The following is a 26,063-nucleotide window of genomic DNA, read 5'->3' as shown; positions in this document are numbered from 1 at the left end:
TATAGTTTCCTAATATCCTGTACCTGCCTGACTTTAACTGTGTTCCTATAAAAAATGATAATAATAATAATACAAAAAAATCAACCTTTTAAAGACAATTTAGAATAATTTAAGATAAGACTGGTATACTTTTCTAGGGGGATAAGAAATATATCATTTATGGAGCAAATTTTGGGGTTTTTTTTGTTTTTTGTAGGCCAACCTACAAAAGGCACTTATTCAGTACCAAAGTAACCAAAAGAGGAGGAAACAGAATTTCAGAACATAAGTTAAACTAATCTCCCACTTGGTCTGAATACTACGTCTTTCTCACAAAGTTTCGTAACAGGATGCCTAACCTACACATACTAACTTGCCTGTTTGGTAAAATACTTGGTGCACTAACGTTGCAATATTGTTAAATCTGATGGTCATACCATCAGCAATCCATTCTTACTTTAATAGAAATGAATAATGTATTATTTTCTTAATTTTCCCACCCTCCCCCATCCTAGCAATAATACTTAACACAGCAAAACAAATATTCCAGAAATAGGAATAGGTATATTCAAAGCCTAAGACATTTTTATAAGGACTACTACATGGTCTCATCTCCGAACCTCACAGTTAACAATAATGAAAGCATAAACTGTAATATATATCTGAACAAAGCAGTTAAATGAAATACTTCATAACTGCGTTACTTACCCAGTCCCAGCCCCACAAATTCATCAGGTGCCTGATCTTTTGTTCCAGTAAAAGAACCTTCCCTGCCACGCACTGTCCCTGAGATGTAGCGAGGTTTTACTCCAGTTCCTATTAACTGTGCCAGTTCAAGTTGACTGATGCATTTCAGAATCTGTTCCAGAGAATAAAAAAAGCTGTTTATCAACAGAAAGCACTTTGAAATAGTACAAAAACACTTTAGGCACATCTTTAGAAGAAAAAATTCTAAACACTCAAGGTCAGACAAGTATTTATGTTCTTCTGTCTAAAATTAGTATTAATTTAAATATTATTGGATTAGTCTCAAAATTTTATTTCTCACTTGGACATGTTTTGCTACTTTAATTGGTTGCATTATGTGCAATTCTACATAATGTATGCACAGAAGTATACACTCGGCACTTATCTAAAAACCAACGTATTTATCCACAAGCTACTGTGTTCAAAATCAGTGCATGTGCTTCCTTACAGTTTAAGTACAAATGACTCTTGTACCTCATGCCAGGAATTTCCTAAATAGTTTCCATCTGTATGAGCCACGGTGATGAGAGTTTTAATTGTGTCAATATTCTTCTGCTTCATTTCAGTAATACCAGAACTCACTGTAAGTAACGTAAATCTTGCTAACGCTTGGACATAGGCATCTCTTTCAAGCTACAAATGGGAGAGAAAAAAAAAAAATTGTCCTGTAATTATTATCTCAGTTTCTTGTTCTTAGTACAGTCTGTGGGATTTCAGCAACTATATTGTTTTACCTTTCTCTTCCTAGAACTGAATTGCCAAAGCATTCTACATAGTGAAAATCTCTCTTGCGCAGTAAGCTGTGGGATAAAATCAGGCTCAACCCTATTCAGGAACATGAAACGTAACACCTGACAGCACAGGATGTCAGGTTTCTGGGTTTGGTCTTTTTGGATTTTGGGGGGGCTTTTTTGGGAAACAGGATGCAGTTTCAGAAGAAATGTGGTTTCTTAGCTAAGCTTCTACTATTCTTGTACTATACCTGGACCTAGTCTAAAAATGCTGCCTTAGCAGACACTCTCAAGTTGTAGGATTTTTTTGGCAACAGAATCCAAATAATGTATCTAAAAGGCATGTTCTGCCAATTCCACAAAAATGCTCAAAACATATTTGATTTAATCTGCACCATTTGGAGCACCTCAGAAGCTTGTGATGTGAGACTGTCAGGGGTGGGTAAACAGCAAGTGACCTATAATCTAGGCAGATGAAATCAATCTCACAAAAGAGAATGTTCCACATGTAGATACCTGATTTTTATGTATAGGATATCTATAAACACCAAATGAAACTCCTCAGGTCTCATATGAACTGATTACAACTGTAAAAAGGGGATTACAGTTGTGCTCACAAGTGCATTTTACTCTCCTGTTATGTATGATCCCAAGGCCATGAAGTGAAATGGTTGTACATCGGAGAACCAAATGACAACTATGAAATATATTTGACTGTTTGGATGTTTAAGACCATACTGAAATTTAAAAAAAAAAAAAAAAAAAAAAAAAAAAAAAAAAAATCAGTGAACACATAATAAAACAAAATATAAAATATTTCAAAATAACACCAGCTGGAATGTCTGTTTCATAGAGAAAATGCTAGCGCCACAACAGTAGGCAATGATAGAAGGGACGGATTCACACAGAGCCACACAGCACGGCTGCCATGTTCAAAGCCAACTACTATTACTAACAGGGTACGCTGGCAAAGGCACAGCAAATTATGTATAAGCACAGAAAAATGGAAGTTCCATGGAAAGAGTACTAAGCAAAGAAGCTTTAGAGTCTACAAACTCTATCTGCTGTAAAAGGAAAACGTTTTCAGTCCTACCTTCCCTCTCTGTTCCATACAGATACTCCCCCTCTGCCCCTTTTTCTAAGCCAAAGTAGGAGAAAAACAACTAAACAATGTGTCCATCAACCAGAAAGTAAAAACAGATGATATAAGTAAATTAAGTACATCCTTTTGATGCATATCTTGTCCCAGATGCTTAAAGACAAAAGCCAGACTGTGTGACAGTCTAAGATTAAAAACCAGAGTCTTTAATTGAGGTTTTAGAGGTGAACATGCATAACAAACTAAGTTGTGGACTTTGGGAATTTTCTTAAAACTAAAAGCCTTCAGCTCCCTCCATTATCTCTCTAGGTGTGTAAATTAATGTTAACTGTTCTTAGACACCAATCTTAACTTCTGTATGGTTATTCAATGAAACAGAAAAGCTGCCAGCACCGGTTAAGCACAAAAGGAAAAACCTGCTTACAATAGAAAAGATGCCTAAGTCAGCTCAAGTACAGGTTTATCAGTCTCCTTCAAATCACCAGAGCTATCTGGCGTCTGAAGTCAGACAACACTGCCGTCTAATCAGGACCTTGTGCAATGGAATCATCCTGTAACGTACCGAAATGATTAAAAAAAAAAATCTTGTTTTTAATGATATCAACAAAACAGAATTCCCATAGAAAACCGCGAAAGAATATAATTTATATTGAAAATACAGAAAAAGCTTTTAAATTTCACCAAATGAGAAGTGTTGTTTTTGAAATACCTCCAGTTCAGTCAAGATTGTCCCAAGCTAATGGAATGGTATGACTGATTCTGGTACATTTTTGGAGCATGGGGATCTTAGAGCAAACGTGTCCTTGCCCTCCCCATCCAAGGCAGACCATTGCAGGACTGGGAGCTAACCTTTGCAGCTGCTGAAACTGATATTTGTACCAGATCCACTTTTGCAGCTTAGAAACAAAAATAACAGGAATGTGAATTTAATTGAACAGCTGCAGGCTTCAGGGAAGGCTCTGTTAATCAAACGTTTAAGTCTGTTCAGTTTGAGGGGGGGAAGAAGTAGAAAGACAGAGGAAGGAAATCTTACATGACTTCAAACAGACTTTTTTGAGCTGCTGTATCAGAGGTCCCAATGTGCCTTTCCACATTAGTGATGAAAAGTTACCTAATTTGCTAAATACAAGTGCAAGGGGAGAGGGAAGCAAAGCATTCACTATCATATCATAGTTCAACAGTTTTTTCTTTACGTTAGTCTTACAAGGTTGTTGGGTTTTTTTGAGTGGTTTTGTTTGTTTAAAAAATGTTTTCAACATAGACATGAAATAATGCAATGTCAATCGTATGAACACATTGCTTGCCTCTCTCTTCAGCTATTCCTACAATGGATTTATGGCAGACTAGTACTCCATTTATTAACTAATGGTCTACAATAACGTAATAGTATGTTCACTACCGACGATTTTAAAAATGGCGGGGGGGGGGGTGGGGTGGGTAGAGGCAAGAAAAAGCCCAAGTTTAATCAGAATTACCCTCTGGAGCCAGAGAGTCTGGAATTCTTGGCATTGTGCTTAATGCAAGATACATTCACGCATTACATCAGGAATGATGTTTCCAGTGCCATAACTGTTAAAATGGTATCCGATTATAGAAGTCTCAGATTAGTATAATGTCTCTGAAATTGAGAACAGTATTTCAAACACAGTTCACAGAGATACTATTTTACTTATGAAACAAGATAGAAAGACTCCTTTTGTGAAACTTGACAACAAAGATTAACAGCTCTGTAACAAAACTAGATTTGACTTAAAAGTAGTCAACTTGTGGAGAAACAAAAATTCAGTACATAGGCATGGTAGCACTTACCACAAAACACCAGGAAAAATAAAGGTCACTATTTAAAACACTTTCAGTCAAATATCAGATGAAGTAATTGCAGAAGCAGACAGCCTCTAGGTATTGCAGTGCATAGCTTCAGCAACAAGGACTCTTAGAACCCCACTAACATTTTGCTGGTACCTAAATCAAAGTATTGTCTCAGTCTTAAATTTCTTACCTGGATGTTGAAAATGCAAGCAATCCTGATTGCACATCGTATACCCTCCAAACAAAGAGAGGCAACTTCTGTGTCATCACAGTCCTGTAGACCCACGCTGAATGCAGCTAGAAAAGGAGTCCATGCCAACTGGAACATATGCAAAATAAAAGTTACATTAGCAACTGTTAGTACTTGAAGGGAATGGTATAGTTTCAACATCTTGCTGAAGTGTAAATTCCATCCTCAACTCACATCATTAACCTCAAGGTTGCCTCTTCCAGAAAGGAAATGGAATAAAATAGACATGAGACACAGAATAGGAAGAAGCATGGTTAGAAGAGACATGAGACATAGAAGTAATGCAGATTGACATCCCCCTTGGAAGCACTCTCCCTCAGCAAACACCCCACACAACCATCTTCAGGTAGCTGGAAAGAAACAAACGCCAAAGCTATGTCAGTTAGATGTCTACTGGAGTTTTGGTATTCCCGGGATAACCTTCATCTTTGCACAGTGAGAAATAAAGACAGAGTTAATAGTTATTGCAAGAACCAACACAGTGTATAATAGATTCCTTTTTGATGAAAAGTATGTACTTGAATAAGACAAACTTGTCCTGATAACACCAGAAGGAACAAAAAAACAGGTAGGGTAAAATAGGGCACCAAACTTTATTAATTCCACTAAAATTACGGTAAGACAACAACATGACAAGAGACATGACTCTTTCCTTGATCTCTCTGCTCTTCATTTGGTTGCCCTTGTCCCTCCATCTTTTTGTATCTAAGCCACCGCTGACGTTTCCTATTCCTCTTGCCTTAAGGTGGGACTGAGAGCGTAATACAGTCAACTAAAAACTACTGCAGCAGAGTCCACATGGCCCTGTCCTCATGGTCAAGGCTCCCCCTCCCACAGGCAGAAAAAACAATCTGAAGACGCAGAGGATCCTGCCGCAACTATATGTCACTATGGAGAGGACACTACAGGGTACCCAGAACGATTTTGGAAATAAGTCACCCCAGATGAAATACAGAGTCAATGGGCACAGCAGGGAGTAATAGATTTCACACTTAACTTCATAATAAAATAAGGCACCACAGAGCTTTGGTTTCATTTAAGCCAGTAATTCCAAAAGCACTACCTCAGAAAAGTGTTTAACACTTGAACACGCCAAACCATAACTCTAGGACAGTATTAAAGGCATCGGATAAATTCCTAGATCCAGGACTTAATTTCCTATTGCATGACCTTTAAAGGTCCCTTCCAACCCAAACTATTCTATGATTGTATGTTCCAGAAGTGTATGTTTCTTTTTTTTTCCTCCTTTTCTAATTTTTCATTCCTATTGAAAAAAACACTAGTCTTAAAAAAAAAAAAATTGCAAAACTGAAATACTTTAAGAACTATGTGGAGATCTGTATAGTATGCTTTATAACTAGATTTACACTGTTATTTATAATAGACTGTTTCGACATTAAAAGGGTGAAAATTAAGCCTCTAAATTAGACAATCAATTTTGGGCTCCTTAGGTGGGTGCATAAAGTGAAATTTTGTTCTGTTTTAATCATTTACCGAATCTATCTGTAAAATACAGTTATAACGATAAAGTTTATGCTGGCATCAATGTGTGAAAGAGATACCCAGAAATTTCTAAAGTTTTCCTGAATAAAAATTAAAAAAATCTAAATAAAAAAAGTGAAATTAAATATTCAAACTCCACAGTTCTCATTTTTTTGAGAAGACAGCTCTCTGTCCAACATACTACGCTGTCCTCAGTACTTTGATTAATTTATGAACATCCTCAAGTAAGACTTCTAATTCTCAGCACCTTCACAAAAGATGTTTAGGGTGTTAACGTACCCTGCTGCTTTGCATTTTCCTCCTTTGAAAATGAATTTTGCAAATGTACTTTTCAGATACTACAGGCTAGTGATGGTATAGAGTAATAGGGCTAGTATTTTAAAGAAAAATGTTCTATGAAGTCTACAGAGGCCTACAGGCAAGTTATTCCATTTCAGGCTTAAAGACAACAACAGAGAGAAATTATGTACATTACACCTCTGCTAAGTGACACCCTGAAAGTAGGTCTTAAACAAGGGCTTCATTTAGTGTTATTTTGTACATAACAGAGTACTAACCTGCATTTATTAATACGGTGATAAAGAACCCAGAAGTTTGCCTCATAGACAGCAATCTTACAGCTAGATCCCCAGGTGGCCAAAAAGCCCAACAGCGTCCTGGCCTGTATCAAATAGCGTGGCCAGCAGGAGTAGGGAAGTGATCATCCTCCTGTACTGGTGAAGTTGCATCTCGAATACTGTGTTTAGTTTGGGGCCCCTCACTACAAGAAGGACATTGAGGTGCTGGAGCATGTCCAGAGAAGGGCAATGAAGCTGGTGAAAGGTCTGGAGAACAAGTCTTATGAGGAGCGGCTGAGGGAACTGGGGTTGTTTAGTCTGGAGAAGAGGAGGCTGAGAGGAGACCTTATCGCTCTCTACAACTACCTGAAAGGAGATTGTAGGGAGGTGGGTGTCAGTCTTTTCTCCCAAATAACAAGCAATAGGACAAGAGGAAACAGCCTCAGGTTGTTCCAGGGGAGGTTTAGATTGGATATTAGGAAAAACATCTTCACTGGAAGGGTTTCAAGCATTGGAACAAGCTGCCCAGGGAAATGGTTGAGTCACCATCCCTGAAGTATGTAAAAGACATGTAGATGTGGTGCTTAGGGACATGGCTTAGTGGTGGACTTGGCAGTGCTAGGTTAACAGTTGGACTCGGAACTTAAGGGTCTTTTCCAATCTAAATGATTCTGTGATTCTTTACCCTGGGCCTGGAGTTCAACCTAACCTCACAGCGCTTCACTCCAGGGAGCCCTTTGTTTATTGTAATGGTAGTGGTCTGAGACTTTACCTCCCTGGAGCAGTTCATGAAGAGGTCATATGAGCACCACTACTTGCACAAGGGCAGCAAATGAGAGCTCGTGGTAAGGGCGCAACAATTTCTTTCAGTGGCTGTTAACCGAAATTAGTTAGTTATGACAAAGGCCATATCCAATACCATTGAGGCGTAATACATTACTAAACATACTCTGTATCTAAAGTCTGAACCACTGGTACAGAAGCTTTGCACTACACAATACTGAAGACAGGTGTTTAGAATAATAGTTTAATACAGGCCCAGCTACCTCCCCCAAAACTAGATGGCGGTCCTAATCTTTCTTAATTTGCAAGAGATAACATTAGATAGAAGTTTGTTCTGATAATTGCTCCCGCAAAAAGCAATGAAGTAATCTCCCTTTGAAGCGGTAGGAAAGACTCAAACAATGAAGTGGGATTAGTCATTTCCCACTTTTATAAATCTGTTGTTCTGACTACACCTCTATACATGAAATAAAAATACTATCATTTCAAGTTTTTAACTACTCTTTATACTTTTGTCCCCTCAACGTACTCCTCATAATTCCTCCGTTATATCAAGGTGCTACTTCTATCAGCATAGACACTTCTTAAATCCAAGGGTAAATGCAACTGAAGTAAAAGGCTCAAAATCCCTCCTTTTCTGTAGCAAGTTAAGTGATTTACAAAATTATCACAACATAGCAGACACACTGAATACAAGAAGTATTTTTAACAAATCCTGTCAGTCAGTATTTCGTATTTAGAAATTATGTGATATTCTAGGTAAATATCTAAACATGTATCTCACCTTAAACATGGGTCTCACATGCTCCAGGTGCGTTGCACTAGTAAAAGGTGCCTGAACATGGCTCACTGCCTCCATAAGAGCTTTAGCTGTTTTAGCCATTTGTTCCATTTCCAAATTATATAGGAGTCTTCTCTGCTTTTCACTAGCAACACCTGTAAACACATTTTTTCCTCTCATTTGTGCATCTTTAGCAGTGGTGACTTCAGGAATATAATAATTTTAAATTCTTCATTAAGTGCCATATTCAGATATATTTTTGGTAGTGTCTTTACTTCCTGAGATTACCACACCAGCAAGATATTTGTTTTACAATACAGATAAAATTTAACTTAAGGTAAACTTATGTCTGAAATGTAACCTAATTTTAAACCTTTACAGAATTTTAAGATCTCCACAACAAACATTTCTTCTCTATCACCTCAACTGACAGCACAACAATAAAAATAGGCGGACACCCTTTTTATGAGGGAGAACTACCTTAATCAACTTTTCATTTCAGTAATGGAACCTCCAACTCATCAAGAAAGTGAAACTCAAGTAGAATGTAACAGTCAGCTTCTTTAAAATTACAATAAAAACATTATGTTAATTGAACAAATATTGAAAATAAGAGGGGTTCTTTTTTCCAGATGCAAATTCTATGTCACCAATCTGTTCATAAGGCTAACACAGGACTTAAAAATATACAAATTTGACTATGTTGGGAAAAAGTCAAGTCTCTCTCAATGTTCTCTGTAGAAAACCTAAAATGAATAACATCTGAATCTTCATATTGTGCAAAACACAGAAAAGTCTTCCTGGTATTTGAGAGAGGAAAAGATAATTAATTTGAAAAATGCATAAATTAGGGCCCTACCAACAAAACACTGCAAAATTTTTGAAGATAACAGGCTGGTTATTGCAGGAAAACACAATGGTTACCTTAGAAATAGAATGCCCAACTACTATGTTCTGCACTATGCCTATTAGCAACACTGCTACTTCATAGAGCGCCCACATGCGTTTCCCTGTGTCACTGTGCAACAGCAAAACCTGCCTTCTCCATGGTCAATGCACTGAACACCAGGAATTCAGATGCAAAGGGAAGTGAAAATAAGCAGTTGCATTTAACACAGATTTGAAGGTAGCATCATGCATTTATGTTAAAAGGAAAAGGATAAGCAATTAGAAGTTAGGACTCTTTTTGAGTTAAGTGGTGCTTGCTTCATTCATCTCTCATTTTAAAACAGGGACAGCTTCATAAAACTCAAGAGCCAACACTTTGAAGAAAGCTAACATTGCAACTACTTACTTTGTTTACTAGATTTTGTGGGTATCGTCAATTCTTTTGTTTCTTTCATTGAAATCTTCTTTCCAGCTATTTCATTATAGATAGCAGACAAATATTCTTCAGGGAGATCTTTACTGTCATTGATACCTCTATTCATTTTAATATACTGTTCTTTTGTCATTTTATTCTTAACCTGAAACCCAGAAAGAAGCTGTTAAGATCAACAAGTGAGAGAAGTTCATAGCAGTTACAATGCTGCCTATAAAGCAGCCAAAAAGATGAAAAGTTGCCATCAAGGACAAACCTGCTGACGCAAAAGAGGTTTTTAAGTATCCAACATATGCAAGACTACACTGTCAAATCTACAAAATAATGCAAGGCCACATGGACATTACAACACTCATAAACATTCAGTGGGATCCACAGATCAATTAGACACACATTAAAAATGTTTTTTATCTTGTCATACAGACCAAGCTATCTATTTTAAACATAATCCCATAATCTCATAGGAGTTCAATACTCTTTCCAGATTTTGCTTAAATAAATGATGATGGCTAATCATTGCAGCTTTGAGTATTGCGCACTGCAGAAGTGAGCTGTATTTATCAAAATAAAGCTGCATTATTTTTTCAAGTAGACTTCAATCAGGAGCAGATTTGTGTTAAAAATCAGGTAACTCACTCAAGTTCCGGCTTTGACTGTAGGTTAGGTCACTACTGTGAGTGCCATAATATGAAAGCAAATCCACACAATTCCTACTCAACACAGGGTAAGGAAACGATACCTTACAGAAAGGTCTAACCAAAGCAACTTAAATATCTCAACACCCATGAAATGTAATAGTGTTATTTAAATGATGCGGAAACTTAATCCACCGTGTTTCTTACACACACACATATATACCGGTGCTGAATTGAACATCAAGCTTTTACAACTACATTGTCACAAGGCCTGAAACAGCTATCTATGGATTGCACAAATATTTTTTTCTAGCAACATACCTGTGGACTGTGAAGATCTGTTGTCAACATGATAATTGAGTAAGCTAAGACATATGCAGTATCTGCACTAGCAAAAAGAGTTTGCCTGAATTGGGAAAGGAGAAAAAGAACAAATGTAACATACTAGGATTTTTGACTTACTATTCAGCTTTCCAAAGTTCTGAAGATAAAGTACAGCTTACCCTTGGTTACATTCTAAATATCTTGCAGCAAATTTCTCCATTAGGCGATCAATTTTTTGAGCCTCTCCTGGAAGACGAAATCCCTCTAGAAACATGCGCAGAGCTGAAACAAAATCCTTTCCTGAAAAGTCGTGTTGGTCTACATATGCATACATGACTTCTTTGTTAAATTTATCATTGTCTCCCAGGAACTCCCCAACCTGAGTCTAAAATAAGAATAGAAAAGACCAACTAGTCCATTTACACTGGAAAAAATATGGTAAGTAAGAGCAACAGTCATACTGCCCATATGTCTCACAAAAAGAGAGGCCTGTATGTAATTAGCGATGACATATTCCTGCTTCTTCTCTACTCTCTAAAGCAAAGTATTTTGGCCATATATTCCATCATAATGCTCTCTTACATGTTCATATCTGCCCACTTTCCACCTTCTCTGCTTTTTACTTATATATACCATTTTTTTCTATTAGATGAATTCCACATGTGCACAAGACAAAGTTAATATTACCAATGATTGATTGTTCTCTGCTGTAATGGTTTTTGTAGTTAGGAAACCTACTATAGTAATGAAAAAGCTTACTAAACTCAACTTCATTCCCACTAGAGACCTCAAATACATGCAAGTGATGCTCCAATATAAATAGCTGGTACTCAAATACATCTAGTGGATCACTGTCAATGTGACACAGTACAATGAAAAATACTGTATTCAGATGAAGTTGCCTGTATATGTAAACTGAGGTTAAACATTTGTTTTGATGGCTGATTCTAAGTTCTAATACTGTAATTTGTGACTCTAGTAACAGCTGCAAGCATGGGCATATGCAAGTCCTTCCTTAGAAAACAACAGTGGTGGCTACTAAGCACAATGGTGCAGACTGCTGTTTCAGAAAACTAAGTTTTTCTGAACAATACCAACGTGAGATATTCCCACCCTCCTCAGCCAGATATTGCAGGACCCTCCCAAGTCCAGCAACAGCTGCTAGCTGTAAATAAAATCAAAGAACTAATCTAGATTAAATAACTTTCCTTTGGAAGGCAGCACAAAATGCTTTTCATGTTGCACCATGTTATTTTTTGGCAGTCTCTGAAGGACAGTTACTTGTGGCAGTCCCTTATTGGGCTGAAGTAAATATAGTTTAGTAAGTTGCTCCTAGTTACACTAGCAACTAAATACAAGCCTTGAGTCAGCTCAGTCTTTTTCTTACACTTTGCCAAACTGCAAAACGCACATAGTACAGGGTATAGCTCTCATGCATACTCTCAACTGAAATTCCTGGAGCTTACAAAGAGAAGTTTCCTTTTTTACTTCGTTGTACAAGAATGTTATACACTTTAAAACACTATCACATGATTTGCAATTGGTATAAAAACATCAGCATGAGCAAACAACCATCAGGAAAACAATTTTCTTACTGAATCTAATCTTTCCTCTTGATGCAAGAACTGAGCAATATCTTCAGGGGTAGTGCCAAGCATTCCTTGTTCTTGCAGGTACTGAATCCCTCTCTTTGGTTTCTTGTTGAATCTGTACAATCAAGATCAGGATGGAATGAGTTAACCCTTTTATCAATGCACAAAGCCTTACCTGCTTAAGTAAAAAAGATTAAATAATTTTGGATGAGATACTGAAAATCTATGTATTAAATATTTTTCCTTTATCAAACTATGCATTAGATAGGAATGATCTATTTTGTTCCATAATTATTCCTTTCATCATTGGATGAATTTATTCCCCCCTCCCCGCCCCATAAACAGCCTCCTCCTCTTTGCTACGTAACTGCCAGCATGGCATCTAAGCAGTTGCCAGTAGAGCTAAACACTATCATTTACTCTGGCACTCATGAAGAAAAAAAATATTCTACAGAAATAGCGAAGTCTTGTCTTGGAAAGGAACAATTATGCTTTGTTGCTTTTTGTTTTAATCTCTATGAAACAATCAAGAAATCCATGAGTTGCCTGTAAGAACAGAAATGTACACAAGTCACCAGGTAACTGAAAACCTAAAGGACTACGGCATGTTTGCTCAGGGTCTGAACTACAGAAAGTACTACAGAAAACCTTTCTTTTTGCATAAAGTGACCTCACTAAGGAGGTGAGGTGACAAGGCTGAAATCACACAGAAGGTTCATGTCAGACTGCACTGAGAAGCTATACTACTCTCCAGTTCTAAATATGACAATTTAATTAATCAGAAGGAAGCATCATCTTAAGCATATAGGCACTTTCAACAGTAACGTGTACATTAAAACGGGTCATATTCAACTGATCACATGAGTTCAATGTTCTTTTTATCCAAATACGAAAATCTTATTTTTAGACAAGCAGGTCTGGAGAAAAAAGAACAAACATTCAGAGTACTCATCTTCTAGCTGTGAGGAATTAGGTTAACACAAAACACTGTTGACAGGCTCCAAAGGGGACACCATTCAGCACTCTTTCACCAGAGGAAGTGCTGTTACATCCAGAGTTTTTTTCCTAACACAAGATGAGTATCTATGAGGAGAAGGAAGAAAAACCCAGGAATCTTCATAGCTCCAAAAGAATCCACCCTCCCACGGGTGATAAAAGGGCACTCACAAGTCAATTCCTTGTTCTATTATTTCCTTTTGTTGCTTTAGGACCTCAAACTGCTCTGGGTTGTCAGTGCCAGACATCTGTGTGCTGTAACTGCCAATTCCTGATGAAGCAGTAGAATCCAAGGAGTTTAAGCTTCCATATCTGTTAATTGTCTCGGGGTGTTTGGTTTCATTGCTGTCCTGTTCTGTCGGTTTTTCTTGCCCTATAAATTGAAAAGGGTTACATACATACAAAATACATGCAGTGAAAAGAAATTAAACTCACGGGCTATTCTTCAAATCCTCTCTGAAGGCTTCTAAAACTTACTAGGGTTATCTTCAATGTTCTATTTATTTTTACATAAATTCTGCTTTTGGTTTGGTTGGGAAAAAAAAAACCAAAAAAACCCCACAACATATTGGTGGAGTCACCATCACTGGAGGTGTTCAAAAAACACGTAGACGTGGCACTTCAGGAGATGGTTTAGTGGGCATGGTGGTGTCAGGTTGACGGTTGGACTTGATGATCCTAAAGGTCTTTTCCAACCTTAATGATTCTATGATTCTGTATCAAGGAGGATTCTTTCAGTCTATCACACACCCAAAATTTACATCTTAAATTGCGACTATAATTTGTAGGCAATTGGAAAAAAGCATACGAACCGTAGAAACTCAATTACAGATCTTTCCTTTCATTTTCAAGTCTGATGTTACCTTTGACCTGAAGCTAATCACTACCTTTTTGAAACAAAGTGTGTAGAAGCATTTATGATCAGACATGCCAAGGAGCTGCTGCTCCCAGTTCACAGACAGCCATGGTAACCACCTCTAAAAAGGTTATTACTTCAGCTACCAACTTTAAGCACTTAATCTGAAAATTCTGGAACAACCTTAGTTCTTTTCACCTCAGGTCAGATGGAAACAAGTTTAAAACAAGTAATAATTTAGTTACTTCACAACATTGAAAGTTCTATAGCTATATATTAATAATTAAAAAAACCGCTCTCCATCCAGCTTGCTTCAGTAGTAATTTAATCAATATGAAGTTAGATGAAATAAAGGGAGCTTCAAAGTAAGTTTTGTGGTCCTTTTAAAATTAGAAATACAGAAAATAACAGGATTTAATAATTTTAAGAGTACTAGCTTTCTAGGAATTCATACAATTACGAAAAGACAATTTAGACAACTTCTTCAAATGACACCAATCCAAAGTTATCAATATTTCTACCAAAGGGAAAAAAAGCTTATTCTCTCTCTTTTTTTAATGCAAGAAGTTTCACCAATTTGGACACTAACAGTATCAAAACACTGGAAAAATGCACTAAATTCCTGCAGCACCTCTTTAGTAAAGCCAGAAGAAACATGTCTTGTATCTTACCAAGTGTTGTCTGAGAATTGGGATTTACATATTGATCCTTACTCCATTCCACCATGCACTTCAAGATCGATACTAAGCATTCCAATCCCTTTTTTCTCAAACTTAACTCCTAGAAAAGATTTCAAGAGCAATTCATTACAGAAATGGAGAGTTTAGTCTTAACCTATCATGCCAAGAAACATAAAGCTTCATAAAAATTTGGCGGAATTTTTACCTGAACATTGGACATGCCAAGTTCTTGGCTACCCCTTCCTTGAGCAATCTTTGAGAGGTCATTAACCAGCCTTTCAAATATATTTGCTGCATTTAAATCACAATCGTAGTTCACGTATATGTCCACTACGCTCTGGGCATCTATAAACACAGTGACATTGTCAAACTTCGAACAAAAACTAGATCATTCATTGAAAGGCAAGTACAATTTTGCTATCGAGCAGAAAAATGTAAAATCTAGAACCAAATGGTCCTCAATACCTGCACAAATCCTTGTCAGCGTTTGTATAACCATCCATTTATGATCAAATGAGCTAGTAGAAGTTTCCAAGATATACAGGAAAATTTCTTTGAAGAAAACCTAACAAACATTCCAGGAAGAGGGGAAAAAAAATAAAATCTATTACGAACAGTCACTAATTTTGATGGCCAATATTCTGACACATAACTCTGAAAGCAGCACTTTAGAGGTACAGGAAATAAGAAAAAAAAAAAAAAGAAGGAAAGGAAGAAATACAACTTATGCTTGATACATTCACAGTAGGAATCTGAATTATTACTTATGTACTTCTGGAGTTCTGTCCAGCTGAAAAATTTGGTTTATATTCCAATCACTCAAAAACAGAACCGGGAACAATGTGAAGTCCTAAAAGACAATTTAGCCTAAAAAGAAGTCTAAGCTGCTGTTAAGAGTTCAAGATCATTTGGCATTTTGAAAGGAGAGATATTACCTTACCACAAAAGATTTTCTCTATGAGATGAAGTTATTATGGCACAAACATAACAAACAGCCACTTACACCAATTTAAAGTACTGGACCTTCATTACAAGGGAAACATCATGACACAAAAGAATCACTCTACGGTATTAATTGGAGGAAGGGTACTGGTCAAGCCTAAGAAATGCAGCAGATCCTTTAATGGGAAAGTTACTCTTCCCTAAAAGAGATATTAGTTTTCCCTGAAATTGCCTCAGATCAGATGATTTTGTTTGGACTATTTTATACTCTCTCAATTAGTTCCTCACCAGATCCATTAGTATTATAGGCTGACTGTTTCAGCTGAGCATGCTTAGCAGCTAGGGCAGGCTTTTTCTCACTTCTTCCCTAAGCAGCAGCAACTGCTGTAAAAGCATATGAACTCAAAATGTGAGTTGCTACATGGCATTACATCACCATCCTACACAGCATTACATCACCGTTCTGCACTTCTGAGAGTTCACCTCTCCAAAGCTAGTTGGGGCTACCAAATCCACCAACATACATTTTTGTCTAGAATGCTGCTGATAGTCCCAAGCCATCAAATTCTTCTCTGACACCAGCATGCAAACATGCAAATATATAACTTCCCTTGTTTTTAATCTTAGATAATCCCTTATACCACAGAATTTTTACAGAGATTTTATGCTATTAGCCAGGTAGAGATAAGCATAAGGCTAATTTCACTTTAAGTCACATTGTCACACAGCACAATCCAGTTACTAGTCTTAATAAGGAAAGCATCTCTATGAAACATAAGGACTTCAACACATAACAGATCAAAGACATTCAAGTGCTTAAATATCTCAAGAGTACTAGACTGATTTTTAGTCACAACTATACATGATCCAAACAGAGGAAGACAAAGTTTTAATAAAGGTTATGCTATAAGCAATCTTAGTCACATATTTACTGTTTTCTGATTTTTTTACTAAAAGACCATAATGTTATATACCCTCTGGAATCAGGAAAATATTTTTTTTCTGGTAGAGAATTTAAAAAAAGTAGTCACTGACAGAGCACAGAAAAAAGATTCAAGTATAAAAATTAAATCCAAACCTAAGATAGAAGAGAAATTAGCTGGAAGGTATGCATACTACAAAAACACTTTAGACCTCTATGCTTCTGAGACAGAGAGATGACTGCTTGCTTCTGGTGTCAACTTTAGACAAACATATCTTGGAATGAGCAGCTGTCAAAACCACTGATTATTTACATTTCAGATATTTAAAAATTCTATCTATCAGTATGCTACTTATTGCAATTCATGTCACAGAGCTGAGACTTTATTCCTAGCATATTGGAAAAGTAAACCAGAAGAGAGCCAATTACTTAGTTTGGTTAACTGAAAATAAGCATTTTAAGAGTGCTTATTCACACTTATGAAAGGGTGGTAATCATAACTAAATGACACCTCAAATCCCCTGATACCTAGGACCTGATCTGCTGCAAATATATTCACTGACCCACTTAGAAATACAGTTATGATACAATTAAGGTACAATTCAAACTATTTTAACTGTAAGAGGGCAGTGCTAGATGAGTATTTAAATCAAGGGACCAAGGGAGGGTCTCTTTCAACAGAATCTGAAACTATATGTATGCCCAAAATTTCCTACACAGATGAAGAATGCAGCCTCAATCCCAAAATATATAGATTTTGCATATTATAAATCAGAGCATATGGCTCTCCTTACAGCTCCAAGACACAAACTGAATGTGAAGTTATCTACTTGTCTGCCCACATCTTCTGAATAACCTTTAGGATCAGTAGCTGAAAGAAGAGGAATTCTTAGCTCACAACCAGGAAAAAGAGTAAGTTTCTAGAAATTGCTGTCCCCCATACTTTGTAATGGATGGATACTCTGGTGACATCGAGCTTTTGTGTTTCGTATTTGTGAGGAGGAAATGCAGCCCTGCTATGTGGTGGTGGTCCTAATCTAGCATATTCTAGAAGCTGCTACAATAGTGTAGAGTATCCTATATCCAGTTTTCCTCAGATATATCTTCGTTTTCTGTGTGGAATTTGGGAAAAGGATGGCAGCGATGGAAGCTCATGAAATTTCTGCCAGGGAAGCTGGATTGCAATGCATTTACCACCTACAAGCTGACTTGTAAGCTCTGCAAATGCATAGGGAGCCCAACACTTTCCGGGAAGCAGGCTGTGTGACTGGAAGAGCACCTCAGCGCAGTCTGTCTGATGTGCTGAACACTGAACATGTACTAACAGTCTTGTTGAGCACACGCAGTTTGTCTTGAAAGTCTTAAAAATGCATCATATTTTCAAAGCACATTCAATCAATCACTAAACCTGTATTTCCATCCAAGCTATGCTCAAGGAAATCCTATTGTTTCTTCCCCAAAAGGGCACCAAAATAACTTGGTAAGTGATCAGAACACAATACCCTTCTGACAGAGTACTGGCAAAATGAGGTTCTTCCTCCAAAGATGCCACAACATATCAACTTATACAATGACATGCATAGATGAAGAAATCTCTGAATTCAAGGTCCTTATAACAGCAATGTTATCAACATTTCTCATCACCTTTTCATGTACTTAACCTTCACACTTATGGGGCAATTTCCCCAGGGCTCGGTTCTGGGGCCAGTCTTATTCAATATCTTTATTGATGATCTGGATGAGGGAATTGAGTGCTCCCTCAGTAAGTTTGCAGATGACACCAAGTTGGGTGGGAGTGTTGATCTGCTGGAGGGTAGGAGGGCTCTGCAGAGGGATCTGGACAGGCTGGATCGATGGGCAGAGGCCAACTGTATGAGGTTTAATAAGGCCAAGTGCCGGGTCCTGCACTTTGGCCACAACAACCCCATGCAACGCTACAGGCTTGGGGAGGAGTGGCTGGAGAGCAGCCCGGCGGAAAGGGACCTGGGGGTGCTGGTTGACAGCCGGCTGAACATGAGCCGGCAGTGTGCCCAGGCGGCCAAGAAGGCCAACAGCGTCCTGGCCTGTATCAGCAATAGTGTGGCCAGCAGGAGTAGGGAAGTGATCGTGCCCCCGTACTCGGCACTGGTGAGGCCGCACCTTGAATACTGTGTTCAGTTTTGGGCCCCTCACTACAAGAAGGATGTTGAGGTGCTGGAGCGTGTCCAGAGAAGGGCAATGAAGCTGGTGAGGGGTCTGGAGCACAAGTCTTATGAGGAGCGGCTGAGGGAACTGGGGTTGTTTAGTCTGGAGAAGAGGAGGCCGAGAGGAGACCTTATCGCTCTCTACAACTACCTGAAAGGGGGTTGTGGTGACGAGGGTGTTGGTCTCTTCTCCCAAGTAACTAGTGATAGGACAAGAGGAAATGGCCTCAAGTTGCGCCAGGGGAGGTTTAGATTGGATATTAGGAAAAATTTCTTCACCAAGAGGGTGGTCAGGCATTGGAACAGGCTGCCCAGGGAGGTGGTGGAGTCGCCATCTCTGGAAGTGTTCAAAAAAGGTGTGGATGTGGCGCTTCAGGACATGGTTTAGGGGACATGGTGGCGCTGGATTAATGGTTGGACTTGATGATCTTAAAGGTCCTTTCCAACCTAGTGATTCTGTGATTCTGTAATCTGTAGGCTTCAGTATTCACATCGACTCCCAAAACATAAAATTACGAAAATGAACAGGAGGAACACACTGTGCACACTACTAATTTACCATGGAGTTAAGATTTTTAACACATGGGACACACAAGAGAGTAGCCACATGGTTCAAATGGACAGAATCTTTCCAAGAAGCTGCTCATACCCTATGGCACAAAAATTAAGTCAAGAACAAAGCCTCTACATACATCTTCCTTCTCCCTATGACTTAGAATATATCCACCCAAAATTTTCAATGTCTGTAAGGACTTTGAGGACCTGAGGAAATGCGATTATCTTATTCGGGACATATATTGATGTAGCCCCTGATACACAAAGGGGAAGTGGCTACAATAATCAAATAGCTGGGATTTCCCTAGAGAAAGAAATCTGTTCGAGTGACGTCAAAGAGAATCCACAATGCATTTCAAGTCATTAATTTTTATTCTAGAATTCCTTTGCAAAAACATATATTACATCGGCTTTTCATAAGTGTACTCATTTTCTTAATATGTACTATGTAGTGCAGAGCTCAAACTTCCTAATCGCATTATTGAACACTGGTTGACTGAGCTTATCCACAAACCTACTCAATTCTGAGTTTCAGCAGCATTCTACAATAATACCATGCCACAGCCAACAAAAACCTCTGCTTTTAAATAAAGGAAACTAACTCAAATAGTAATAGTAGTGAGTATGGGCAATAAGTTATGATTGTAAAAATTCACGTCAATCACAGTAAATCAAAGCATGTTTCGCACTGTAAAATTTCTTAGTTTATTATTAAGTGATGAAACGGCTTACTTCTTTATTAGGTACTTCATTTCATGTTCTAGTTAAAATATGATGGAAATTTTTTTTAAACAGCCCTACAAAAGTTTTCCCATCACTTTCCTCTTCACCAAACAATTTAACACTACCACAAGTGTCACATTACTTCTGATGTTAGGAGCAAATCTTATTTAGTCTCTAAGTATTCCAAAGGAAATGCTGCTATTTTATTTAAGGGGGTTAAGGGCATTGTTGCAAGCAAGTCCATTGACACTGGGTGAAAAAGAGCTTCTGTGCATGGCAAGATCTGGCAAGTCTTCCGCAAAAGCTGAGATTCAGAAAGGAAGACAAATTTCTCTAAGCAAGACCAAGCTACACACAAATATAAACAACTGTTCACTTAGCAATGTCCGCCCCTTAAATTAGAAATTCACATAACGTACCTCGATCTGCATCTTTAGATGAGTCTTAAAGTTTGACAGGAGGGTAAGAAATATGGAAAGTGAAAGTTCAAAAACTTCTGGAACTGATGAGACTCCATTTTTTGACAGTGCAACACAAAGGTACTGCTTAATAGCATTAATAAACATCTCATTCGTCCTGAAGACAGGTCCTGCATTTTGCAGAATAGACAGAAGCAACTGCAATGAAAGAATCTTTGATCGCAGTTCATGAGATCTAGAATAAAACAATACAACGTATCAGCTCAGCGTAAGTTATTTAAAAAAAAAAAAAAAAAGAAAAATCACACCACAATGTTTTTGTATGTTCATGAAAAACTCAGACTTGACACAACTTGGTGTAGAAAGTGGCATAAAAAGATGTTGATCTTTTTTGATGAAGTGGTCACTCTTCAGCCAAGAAGGTGGGCAGGAATAACCTTTTCCAGTTACAGTTTCTCTCCATTACTATTGAGCTACTCTCTCTTCTGCAGCACAGTGCTGCAGAACAGCAGCAACAGTAGGCAATGCTGCCCATCTTAGCCAGTGGATGAAGGGAGCATTCCTTTTAAAGTTTTGGAAGATACCATCTAAACTATCCAGCCCATCTACAGAACACGGACTACCAAAAGATGGAAATTCATCCTCCTCTATTTCCACCAGCATGGAAAGAGAGCTGAAGGACCATAAAGACAACAGCTGTACTGCCTGACCTACTTCCTCTCAACACTGAAATCTCTTTCTCAAAGACAGTGTTTTATATTGTTTATTAGTCACTGTCCCCATCTCACTCCAAGACCAGTTAAGATACAGAACATGCCTATTTTAAACATGGCAATAGCAAAGTCAAGCAACTGGAGCGTTGTCAAGTGCTCCACGGCAACATCACGCTTCTTGCAGACTGAAGGAAGCTAGAATTCATGTCAGAACAGTGCTACTATTTATGCTTTAAACAAGCAAGCAAACAACCACACCACCACCCCGCCACAGGAAATCTGCATCTATGAAAATATAATGCAATTCAAATAGCATTCCAGGTGAAAGCATTCCCTCATCAGACTCCTGACGCTCCTTTTCACTTCTGATCATCTCAGAAGACTGTAGCTCTTCTGAAGAGCATGTATAGACACAAATGGCTTTCCCAGCAAGACAGTCCACAGCTTTCATGGAACAACCACCCACTGATGGAGGACAGTTATGAAACATAAGGAATAATGACAGGAAATTTTTCATACAGTACAGCCCAGACATGGTAAAGGGTGCTTCAAGTCAACATGTGATATACACAACAGTTGGGTATTTGCCATATACTGCAAAAAGATGAGCTTAGTGAACAAAGAGTAATTCCAGTCTAGCTAAAAACAAAAATGCAAATTAGTAACAAGTATGTTGCAAATAAACTCAATGATTCCTGCACGCCAGCAAACAAAGTGGGATGGGATGAGTGTATCAATAGAACATAATCCCAAGCTTAGACTTTTTGTTTTAAGACACTTTTTAGAAGCAAAACATAGCCGGTCAAATTGAGTGAGGAACTTGTTCCTCCCATTCCTCTTAATGGGCTGCAGGTCAATGTAAATGCTCCAAACCAGCTCTCTAGTTCTTCAAAAAAATGTCTGGTTCTTGGACCCTGCACAGCTGCACAGAACCTAGCATAACCATCTCCTTTGATGCAAAAGGCTTGATTTTTGCATCACGTTGTATCAAGTGTGCAGACAGCACATCACCAGACCGTACTTTGTTATGAAACGTAAGAATTTAAATATGAAGAGAATCTCAATCGTAAATAAAATATTAAATATTGCCTACTTCCAGCAAGTGTCAGCTCATAACTGAAGTCCTAATTTGCTGGATTCACCAATTCTGTATGATGTGTAAAGCCCGCTTAATTTAAAACAAGTTTAAGGATTAAAATCTAGTAAGTGAACCTTCAAGACATTTCTCCCCCATCTCATTTTATTCCGGGGAAAAAAGAAATCAAGGCATTACGCAGGTTCCCAGGAAGTACAATCCTGATCTCAACTCCCAGCCTTGGGATTTTAAGCTAAAGCTCTATGTCCAGTTATCTAAAATTTAAAATATTTTCATTAAAGAATTCATAGCTAATTTCATTGGAAAGACAATTTTAAAGAGGCAGACAAGACTTTTTTTAAATGCTGTAGATATCCTACGCCTCCTCTTCCAATTATAGCATGTTTGTAATAGTTCAAAAAGCCATCAATGCCTCAGAACCACTGATAAATTCTAGGCACTTCTCCAAACACAGGACGACTTTGAATGCCTTTGCAGCTAATTCTTGTTGCCCTAAATGCTGTTTCCCCCCATTTGTTTTATATGAAGAGCTTGCTTAGTTCTAATATGAATGTCAAGGACTCCATGGATTCAGATGAGATCCTCCAAGTGTCTCAATAGCTATTGCTGCTCTTCCAAATGGAGTTAATCCATTAAAGGCTTTAATAAATGGACAGTCTTATTCTCAGAGAACCAACTAAAACCACAGGATTTTCATGGCATTTCCTGGAAAACAAATTCTCAAAAATAGTGAGGAAAAATGTCATGACTTTCCATAGTGCATCATTATGAAAACAATCTGAAAATGGTTCTAGACTAACCCTTCAAAACCCCTTCTACTACATGGTAATTTTTTTTCAGCTCATTAAATCCACGATACGTATCAGTGATTAAACTGTCTTAAAGTTACCTGCTTTAAAAGATAGACTTTGGAACAGTAAAGCTGATTTTATTTTGAAGAATACTGGGCCTTTGACTGTCATCAGAAGTCATACTATAATTTTAATATTTGAGGAACAAAAAGGCACTCCCTTGAAAATTATTACCAATTGTTCCTAATGTGCAAAAAAAGATGCATATAAATTCTATTCAAGATCAGAAAAGCAACGTTCTTTGCCAACACTCAAAACTAACTAATAACAGCACCCATCTATAGATGAGAAATTTTTTGTTTGTTTGTTTACAATGAACAATTCTCTAACTCGAATTGAAAACACAGTATCTTCAGTCAGAGGACAAGATCTCCAAAACAGCCCAAATAAAGACTTTTTTTTTCAAAACATTTGTGTTTTGATTAAGGAGGCTGTCAAAAGTGTCCAACCTGAGCAAAAGAATGAAACACTATATCACAAATTTATCATAACCAGTATCAGCTCAAAGTGAGGAGCTTAGATTAAGATGAAGTAGAGCTGGTCATGTGTACTGGATACCCAACACATAAGAGATGTAAGAAATTGTGGGGCATAAACAGCAACAATTACAAACCTAGATCCCTTAAAAGCAGAGCAACATTAGCCAAAACAAAAATACCTGAAGACCTTCTTTACAAACCCTTCTGAAAAGCGTTACAGAGAGCAACTAGGAAGAACATGATGTACTTACAGGAAGCATAGGCTTTGTTAAGAAACTTCTAAACAGTTATATGTGTAGGAGTAGTTGCTTTAACATACAAAAGATGCATTAAAACAAAAAAGTACCTTTTCAAAGTTTCTAGGTTCTTTTTACCATACCATTATTTTCTCAATAACTGAGGACTCACAAAAATATTTAACTAACTTATTTTTACTTTCAAATAGAAAAGATTCATCATGAGAACTCTTAATTCTACTTACTTTGGATCTGGTGGTCCATCTGACAGGGGCTTCATGGAGAGTTTACACAGTGACCTGAATACAAGGAAGGCATCCTTTTGTAAAATGTGGGAAAACTTAGCACCAGGGGTAGGTCCTGAAGAATTTCCAGATTCCTAAAGAAGTTAACATATTTCAGTATTCCATTTTGCATTAGCAGGTTGTGTAGGGAAATCCCCACCTCCTAGCAACAAGAAGTTAACATATTATACAAATACAACCAATTCACTACAGCTTTATGGTCTCAAGAATAAATTAAAACAAAACAAAATATTCTGCAGTCCAGTTAAAATGAACAAACTCAATAATAAGAATCCCCATCTCAGTAAAAAGTCAGAATTAATTAAAGTCTGTCATGAAATTAGGTAGGTCAAGTTTAAGTAAGATAACTTGCAGTGAATTGCCTTCAGACACTTCCAGTAGATAACTAGTTTTAAAAAAAAACAAAACAAAACAAAAAACCTTGACATTTTAATAGAATGAAAGTAGTGACATATCTGAGGCAAGATACATTTGGTAAAATTTCTATGGTACAATAATCACCCCTATTACTAAGTTCTTACAATTCTGTATTGTTGTCCCTTATAAAAGCAACATGTTTAATGTTAATATTCTATTTGTATGGCATATGTGACTAGCTTTTAAATCTTAAAATCTATTATTCCCAAACCTAATTACGCAGTACACTTAGAAAGCAGATACCCTCTGTCAGCTGATAATGCACACATGCTGATATCTGATACAACCCAGGGAGTATATTTTCACATCATTTTTGTGAATGCAAATCAAATCCTCTTAGACATGAAATTTTTTATCTGAAATCACTGCAGTAAGATCATGCTATAGGCTTGAAATTTCTATTCATTTGAATTATTTGTATAATTTCAGTGTGCTGTTTTCAAGTATGCCTATAATTGTCTATACTCTTCACTATGTATATTAAATACTAGTTTTATAGTTTCTCAGGAGCACTTCAGAAAATAGGGAACTGAGTTCTCTAATTTTGGAACAATGTACTCTATGGGGCAGCTAAAAATATACTAGGATAAAAAAGGCATCACATGCAAAATTTACTTACAAAAATTTAATATAAATATTGCATTAAAATAGAATAATGCTTAGAACATGACTTAATACTTGAAATTCATTATATATTAACATATGAAATTATTATGTATATAAAATATATTACTTTTTTCAGTATCTTCTAATTAGTAACTGCCTGTACCTGAGTATCATTGGAAGAGACGGATAATCTGTCATCAGGTAAAGACGGTGTATAAGCAACAGAAATTGGAGTCCCTGGAATTCCGTTTGCCTGAATATTCTCACTGTCACTGCCATCCTCTAATGTTACAGTTGTGCCATCACCACCTGCACTTTCAGCAGTCCCTTCCACATCTATCAGAAAAGATGTAAAAATTATAAACAAATTATACATAAGAATGCAAATTAAAAAGCCTTTAAATCTAACATTGAAACATTAAAATGAGAAGCAAAATATCATAAGGAAGAGCTTAAGGCAGAATTTACATGGTATTACAACTAAAAAAATGCCAAATATTTTCAATTCCCACTAATGAAAATTACAATTAAAAAATACTTAAAAACTTTACATTGGCAGGTGCACAATTCTACCAAGTTTCCAAGAAGCACTGGGGGCAGGGCAGGGGGAAGTCACTGATTTGATAAACACTTTCCAACAAACTGAAAAACGTAGTGCTACACTGCTACTATAGAGACAGGCCCATTTGTGAAGAGCCTGTATCAAAACAAACCAGAAAAATAAAAGGAACAAGAATTTGTATTTTAGAAAGAACACTAATCTCCAATATAGAGTGTAAATCAATCCAAGAAAATGTGTCCATTTTAGTGTTAAATAACGCAAAGCTGAGGTCAGACAACTGAAACTGTTTTCTTCAGCATTTAAGTGTTATTTAAATGACATTGTAGTTAAATATTCCGAAGTGTTAAAATAATTCTACAGGTCAAGATTCAGACTGCAGTTGCTATTGACTGGACAGATATTAACAGAATA

The 26,063-nt window shown here is 37.2% G+C and overlaps 1 protein-coding gene across 6 annotated transcripts in view; it reads right to left on the bottom strand.

The window, feature by feature from the left end:
* Positions 1 to 26,063, bottom strand: part of ARFGEF1 (ARF guanine nucleotide exchange factor 1) — a gene marked incomplete at both ends in the record, with an annotated part of 97,584 nt that overhangs the window by 21,357 nt on the left and 50,164 nt on the right. For 4 of the 6 annotated variants that reach the window (XM_081996341.1, XM_081996344.1, XM_081996343.1 and 1 more), the window contains 15 exons: positions 688 to 838; positions 1,201 to 1,359; positions 4,556 to 4,684; positions 8,243 to 8,394; positions 9,534 to 9,705; positions 10,517 to 10,601; positions 10,699 to 10,904; positions 12,115 to 12,226; positions 13,279 to 13,480; positions 14,635 to 14,743; positions 14,849 to 14,988; positions 15,109 to 15,208; positions 20,388 to 20,622; positions 24,008 to 24,141; positions 25,254 to 25,426. In XM_081996341.1, coding sequence (XP_081852467.1) covers positions 688 to 838; positions 1,201 to 1,359; positions 4,556 to 4,684; positions 8,243 to 8,394; positions 9,534 to 9,705; positions 10,517 to 10,601; positions 10,699 to 10,904; positions 12,115 to 12,226; positions 13,279 to 13,480; positions 14,635 to 14,743; positions 14,849 to 14,988; positions 15,109 to 15,208; positions 20,388 to 20,622; positions 24,008 to 24,141; positions 25,254 to 25,426 — 2,259 coding nt within the window. Of the gene's footprint in view, positions 1 to 687; positions 839 to 1,200; positions 1,360 to 4,555; positions 4,685 to 8,242; positions 8,395 to 9,529; positions 9,706 to 10,516; positions 10,602 to 10,698; positions 10,905 to 12,114; positions 12,227 to 13,278; positions 13,481 to 14,634; positions 14,744 to 14,848; positions 14,989 to 15,108; positions 15,209 to 20,387; positions 20,623 to 24,007; positions 24,142 to 25,247; positions 25,427 to 26,063 lie in introns of all 6 variants that reach the window. The other 2 variants (XM_081996340.1, XM_081996342.1) reach the window with 2 other exon arrangements.

This window comes from Phaethon aethereus (assembly GCF_964289735.1).
Source record: "Phaethon aethereus genome assembly, chromosome: 2".
NCBI lineage: Eukaryota > Metazoa > Chordata > Aves > Phaethontiformes > Phaethontidae > Phaethon > Phaethon aethereus.
Note: the sequence above shows the minus strand (reverse complement) of the source record. Positions and strands in the feature narration are given on the sequence as shown.